This window comes from Poromitra crassiceps, assembly GCF_964638095.1.
Source record: "Poromitra crassiceps genome assembly, chromosome: 22".
NCBI lineage: Eukaryota > Metazoa > Chordata > Actinopteri > Beryciformes > Melamphaidae > Poromitra > Poromitra crassiceps.
The window spans coordinates 13,412,371-13,419,870 of record NC_139647.1 but is presented as its reverse complement, the minus strand read 5'-3'; the positions used below and the strand labels follow the sequence as shown (position 1 = coordinate 13,419,870).

The following is a 7,500-nucleotide window of genomic DNA, read 5'->3' as shown; positions in this document are numbered from 1 at the left end:
GACATACAATCTGTAGACACTTAATGTAAAACAAGTTGAAGAGTCTGCTTATTTGCACATGTATGCAAAAATAAATGAATGCTAAAGAAGCAGAGATAATGTAATAATTGCAGCGGGAACGGTGGCGCAGTGGTAGCGCTGTCACCTCACGGCAAGAAGGTCCTGGGTTCGATTCCCGCCTGGGACGATGTGGGTGCTGAGGGTGTGTCCCTATTCCCATGTCCTCAGTGCTACTACGGCCCAGGTGGGGTCGTAAAAAAGGGCCTTTCTGTGTGGAGTTGGCATGTTGTCCCCGTGCTCCCCTGGGGTTTCCACCAGATAGGAACCCCCGCTAAAAAAAACATGCAAAAAAAATGCAGGTCAAGTAAAAAAAATATATAATCTACCGTAATCATAAAAAAGACAGTGTGGGAAACAATGTTGTAACTGATGGACAAAATGTGCAAACAGAATGTACATGACAAAATAGTGTTTCATATTTTCCCTCTCTTGTTTTATCTCCAGGCCACAGACGGAGACATAGGCACGTTTGGAACAGTGCGTTACTACTTCAGTGATGATCCAGACCAGTAAGACACACACACACACACACACACACGCATGACGCATGCACATGCACACACACACACACACACACACACACACACATGAATGTTTAATTTATTGAGTCACTTGTGGTACTCGTAGCACACAAGCACACAAGCCAACGACAGCTGAGCTGGAGTCTGTCTCTTCTTTATGCCTGCTATCCTCAGGCCACACACACACACCCACGCACACACACACACACACACACGCACACAAACACACACACACACACAAACACACACACACACACACACACACACACGCACACACACACACACACACACACACACACACACACCTAGTACACACACCTAGTACGCACACACACAAACACACACACGCACACACACACACACACACTGTCACATTATGCATTCATTCAGAAGAAGAATCTCCAGTGTATCATAAGGACAGGATGGAGTTGTAACTTACCCTCCTCTCAGTGCTGCTGCCTGGTGTTTATTGTCTCCTTCTCTGTGTTAAAGCTACTGAGAAGTGATTCCTCACTGTGGGATCAGACAGAGTAACACCATCACTTACAGAGGAGACGCTGGATAACCATAATGATCCTCCCAAATGTTCTACACTTTCTCCTTGGGTACAGCACAGCAGACTTTTAATAGATGTCCATTTTTCGGCATTACCGTTTTACCGCTCCAGCTAGCCCGGAGTCCCATCGTCCTTCCACTGCCCCTCCATCTTTTTTTAATCAACTTTTTTCTCCCCGATTGTACTTGGCTTGACCGCTTCAACCTGCTGACCCCGGTCGTTGCTCCACCCCCTCTGCTGTCCCAGTCGTTGCTCCACCCCCTCTGCTGTCCCAGGTGTTGCTCCACCCCCTCTGCTGTCCCGGTCGTTGCTCCACCCCCTCTGCTATCCCGGTCGTTGCTCCACCCCCTCTGCTGTCCCGGTCGTTGCTCCACCCCCTCTGCTGTCCCAGTCGTTGCTCCACCCCCTCTGCTGTCCCAGTCGTTGCTCCACCCCCTCTGCCAATCTGGGTTTAGTTGTAGACTAGCACATGCTTCCTCCGAATCCGATACATGTGCAGTCGCCAGCCGCTTCTTTTCACCTGACAGCGAGGAGTTTCACCGGCAGGACGTAGTGCATGGGACGAACACGCTATTCCCCCCAGTTCCCCTCCTTCCCAAGCTGACGCTCCGACTGACCAGAGGAGGCACTAGTGTGCAGGGACCAGGTGGACACATACCCCACCGGCTTCCCACCCGCAGACAGTGTCTGTAGGAACATCTGACCAAGCCGGAAGTACCGCTGCTGGGAGTTGAACCCGGCTCTCGGCGGTGGTAGGCGAGTGATTTGACCTCTATACTACTACCCAGACTCCCCCCCCCACTTCTCCTCCGCTGTCCTGACTCCTCTCTCCTCTGTGGCAGGTTCTCGGTGGACGCAGAGACGGGCTGGGTGCGTCTGAGGGCCGGCCTGGACTACGAGCTGATGCGGCGCTTCACGCTCACGGTGCTGGCGAGGGACGGCGGCGGCGAGGAGACGACCGGGAGGCTGCGGGTCAACGTGCTGGACGTCAACGACAACCCCCCGCTCTTCCAGAAGGAGGCGTACGTGGGCTCCCTGAGAGAGAACGAACAGGCTGTGCAGCAGGTGGCCCGAGTGAGGGTGAGGCAGAGTTACACCGACACCGCTACACAACACAACACACGGTTGAGCCAGCAGACACACCTACATGCTGTCAGACACAGCGTTTTATTCCGCCAACCTTTTTTAGGACAACCCAGAGCAATTTAGAGAGAGAGAGTGGCGTCAGCGGAGGACCAAAATGCATGACTCATTAGCCAATGAGCAGCCAGGAAGGGGTCTCGCGCTACTTTTGAATGCTAAAATACAGCTGATAATGTACAATTTGATTCTAAAAAACAAAGACTTTCAAAGTACAACACAAACTGTCCATTTTGCTGCAACTCGACAGTGCTGCTTAATCCAGAAGCTTACTTCCTGGAACTCTTGAGAGTAAAAAAAACTGGTCCATTGGAGTGAATGGAGATGTCGCGACTCTTCTATATACACGGCTCTGGGACAACCTATCAATCAGGTTATGTAGCTGCTGTTCAAGAACTATATTGTTTCGGGAGGTGGGGGGGTGGTACTTTTTCCCATGACTGATTCAAAATGATTTCTTTAACATTTGTATTCTTTTTTGCTACTGCTGTGTCTTTGTTTTCTTGATCAAGGCGGTAAACCTCGCTAAGCCTCTTACTGCTTAATCATCAGTCAATGTAAAATGACATTCTCAACAATATGCGATAGAAGATTGTGTCAAAAAGACTTCACGCGCACGTAAGCAGACATGAATTACAAAACTCATACAAACCTATATCTGCAACAATGTGTCCATGCACAGGTGTACATTCACATATAAAGCCCACGCCTACACATGCACAGAGATCCAGTATACAGACAGAGGATTCCATCCTGACTCTGTAAGATAGCCTCGGTACCAATAATCTCCAGACCCACAGTGTTTTGCTTTCGCTGTCCTCCTCCTCTCTCTTCCCTCTTTGTTACTATAACGATGCACATCACGCACAACCTTTGTGATTTTCATACTCAATCAGTGCTCTCCTTGCGTTTGCGTATGCTCGTGCGAGCCGTGCACTGCACCCAGGAAGTAGCGGCGCTGTGGCGTGGCGTATCGGTCATCAGTCAGTGCCCTCGCACGAGGCCAAAGGTGTGGGCGTATATATAATGGTAACTAATGGCTCAGCGTTTCCTTGATTGTGCCCTGGAGAGAAGGACTATTACTGTGCGTCCCCGTGGCGCCGGGCACAGCGGTGGCTCCGCCCCCTCCCCCCCCCCCCCGGTTGGTGGCTGGGCTCAACGCTTCGCTCGCCACGTTTGATTAGACCGCGCTAACCTTAAACGCTGTAGTTATTAACACGCCGCCTGAGAGGCGTGTGGAAGCCAGGCGCACAATTCTAGGTGTCAGCGGATTAGCCCGGGAACCAGCTACTGCACATGCTTACACACACACAAAAACACACACACACACACACACACACACACACAAAAACACACACACACACACACACAAACACACACACACACACACACAGGAAATAGGGAGAGAGTCGGGGCGCCTGTTCGGGGCGGAAGGGAACTGGTGGCAATAGCGTGATCCTCCCACGTGCTACGTCCTGCTGGTGAACCTCCCCCGCTGTCAGGTCAGGTGAAAAGAAGCGGCTGGCAACTCTGCGCATGTGTCGGAGGAAGCATGGTGCTAGTCTACGGCTCTCCCCTAGATCGGCAGAGGGGGTGGAGCCGCGACCGGGGCAGCAGGGGGAAATTGGCCGAGTACAATTGGGGAGAAAATGGGGGGGAATCAGAAAAAAGTCATAATTAAAAAAAGAAAATAGGGAGAGAGGGAGGAAAGATAGAATTGGAGGGAGAGAATGTGTCGAGACAAAATTTCTGCTATTTACTCCTTTCTTTTTCACCCTCAAACAATGCCCCGGAGGGTTACGCTGCCCTCTACTGACGCTATACCTCACCTTTTTTTTTCTTCATTTTATCTGCACTTAGTTCTTACCACTTTACCTCCTTTGCCGCTCATCTATTTGATCCGGCGCCCCCTACAGTACGCCCGCTGTAAACGAGCGTCCAATATGAAACAATTTGTTGCGATGTGATCCAGACGTGCGTCTGCGAGGAGAAAGGGCTAGGCTTTAATAAGTCGTGTGGGGAGGAAGAAAGCTATTGCTGCTTACTCAACAGTTTGCAGCTGAATCAAAGCACAGAGATGTGTGCGTGTGATGAAGAGTAATAAGTGGGTGTTTCTGACAACCTGTCCAGCGTCTAATGATGCTCAGTGAAGCCCAGTGGACTCTCCTCCCAGCAGGAGGACTCATGTCTTTGCTTTGCTGCCAGCTCTCGTCTAACGAGCGGGATGTCACGTTTGTTGTTGTCGTCGTCGTGGATTAGCCCTGTAAAAGCGCGGCTTCCTCTGTCCTCGGCTTTGCTTGGCTTGTCTCGGCTCGGTTGGTGTTCGTCCAATATTGACGCCCGTTACCCACTAATAACCAGAATCAGCTTTAATCTGTCCAATAGCACGCCGTCGCCGGCTGACAGCTTCCTGGCCGGCCGCACACACACACGCGCGCGCGCGCCCAGACACAAAGTCATGTCCATGCTGTGCAAACGTACACACAAAGACATATAGCCATATCTACAGCAGCTGGCCCGCCACACTGTCTGTCCACCTGTCTCTCTCACTCCAAACTTTTCCTCTCGGTGGACTTTCTTTGACTGTCTGATGCAATGTTTTCACCACCACCACCACCCTCCTCTGTCTGCCCCCCAACCATCACCACCCATCTTACCCCCACCCCCTCTCCCCATGCAGGCAACAGACGAGGATTCTCCACCCAATAACGTCCTCACCTACACCATCACTTCGGTGTCGGCCTACCCGCAGTACTTCAGCATCATCATGATAGAGGGCTACGCAGGTATGCTGCTCGCGCCTTAAGACAAACACGCACCGTTTATGGGCAGAAAGAGAGCATAATTATGCTATTGATTTTCAGAAAAAGAGGTAGAATTTAAGAGAGTTTTGATAATATCGGTGGTTGTTTATGATTATAACTCGCTGGAGGTCAGAGTTTACAGACATTTTTACTTACCACTACATCACTAGAGTATATAGGTGTATTATGTTACATCACCACACGGCCATCTTGATAGGAAAATAACAGGTGATTGTAATCAATTAACAGGTGATTACAATCAAGTGACATACACAGCCAATGAGCTGTGTGTATTGTAGCACCATATTGGTAGGAAAATGCTTGTTACATCATATGGATAGGTGTAAAGGTGTGGGTACATACACTTACACGGTACAGGTAAATGCAAAGGTCTTGCAGATGCAGGTCACTAATACACACACAAGACACACAAGCTCCTCCCCCTCTCTCTCTCTCTCCCTCTCCCTCCCTCCCTCTCTCTCTCTCTCTCTCTCTCCCTCCCCCCCTCCCTCAGTGATCAGTGTGAACAGCCCTCTGGACTACGAGCAGATTCCTGAAGGGATGATCTACTTGACAGTGATGGTGAAAGATGGGGGGAATCCAGCACTCAACAACAGTGTCGCCGTCACTGTGGAAGTGATTGTAAGTATACCCCTGCAGCCACACACACGCGCGCGCGCACACGCACACACAAACACACTGACACACACACACACACACGCACACGCACACGCACACGCACACACACACACACACACACACACACACACACACACACACTCATGGATTATTGGATTTGGGTGGCTTTTTTTCCCATCCCAACAAAACACAACACCAACTCATTTCATTGATTACTGTAGTTCCTCTTCTGATCTGGTCTATTAATCAGTTACATTTGCTTTTAAAAAACACACTTGTCTGTCTGTCTGTCTGTCTGTCTGCCTGTCTGTCTGCCTGTCTGTCTGCCTGTCTGTCTGTCTGTCTGCCTGCCTGTCTGTCTGTCTGTCTGCCTGTCTGCCTGTCTGTCTGTCTGCCTGTCTGTCTGTCTGTCTGTCTGTCTGTCAGCAGGATATCTCAAAACCTTATGAAAGGATTTGCACAAAACTTGGCAGAAATGTTGGTCATGGATGGGCCAACTTAGCAGTGATTAACTCTCCACGCCCACTGGTCAACAGGGGGTGTAACAGTAGTAATGGGCATGTTCAATCACAAAAAGGTGCCTAACTTCCAAACAGATTCACCACGAAATGTTGTAGGAACGTTGGTCATGGGACTAATTGATTAACTTGCCACGCCCATTGGCCAAAAGGGGGCGTGGCATTGGGGGTAACTCATGCCGTGGCAGAGATGTGAAACCTACTGAGGGCCCTTTAGTTTTATCTGTGTTGCGTTATCTTTTACATCTCTTTTGCTAACATGCTTGCTTATAATATTGCTTTAGATTTTAGCCTTTCTTTTGTAAATCCCCTGTTACTGTGCTCTTTTAAAATGTATGGTTTCCCTTTTACTCTCATTTAATTTCCATTGTAGTTTGTTTTAATTGTGTTAAGCACTTTGTAACTTCAGTTTAAAAAAAGTGCTCTATAAATAACGGTTGTTTTATTATTCTTCAATTAAATTAATTATGCATTCGGGTTGGGATGAAAACCTGCAAACTCCGGCCTCAATGACACATGGCTATGAACCACTAACATACTGTCGTAGGCTATAATGATTTGAGGAGGTCATTTAGAAAGAAGGTGTTCAATAAATCTCAATGTGTCTTCGATGGATAAAATGTTATTATGTGATAAATAATAAGCAGCAGCAATGATAAGCAATCAAAACTCATAATAAGCGTTGTGTCTACTAGTAGCCCCCTGGTGGACGTCTATCTATCTCGCTGACTTTCGGCTCATAAAGGAAGAGAATGACAGAGAAGAATGGATAAGTCCAGTCAGGCATATCTTTATCCATCCTGCATGATGGTGCAGAGGGAAAAGAGAGTGCAAGACGATGACGAAATACATGATGATGCAAAACCAACAGGGAGATATGTGCACAATTCTGCAATCTCTCTCTCTCTCTCTTATCTCTCTCCCTCCCTCTCTCTCCTCTCTCCTCCACTATGGTGACTCACACAGCAGGGGTTTATCAGTCGCTGGCAGCATCACACACAATGCTCTGGCCCCAGTGTATAGCACACAGCCCAGAGAGATAGTGGTGCCAGTGACTGTTGTTCAAGTGTTAACATTTTTCTCAGCGGGGGAGCCTCTCTGCAAATAGCCGCACAATCGGGATGTGTCGGCGTTTGCTATAGAGTCTAATTCAACGAGGGGGAGGTCGGGTAGAATACGAAGGCGCCGGGGAATTCGGCGTGACAGCAGATCCTCTTCTGCGTTGGAGTCATTCAGTCATTCGTGCCAGTTGACGGCTCTTA

At 49.1% G+C, this 7,500-nt stretch overlaps 1 protein-coding gene across 1 annotated transcript in view; it reads left to right on the top strand.

Annotated features, from left to right (window-relative positions):
- Positions 1–7,500, top strand: part of cdh23 (cadherin-related 23) — a gene marked incomplete at its 5' end in the record, with an annotated part of 241,806 nt that overhangs the window by 159,679 nt on the left and 74,627 nt on the right. Inside the window, 4 exon segments of the mRNA XM_083658386.1 lie at positions 505–569; positions 1,980–2,217; positions 4,958–5,063; positions 5,596–5,723. Coding sequence (XP_083514512.1) covers positions 505–569; positions 1,980–2,217; positions 4,958–5,063; positions 5,596–5,723 — 537 coding nt within the window.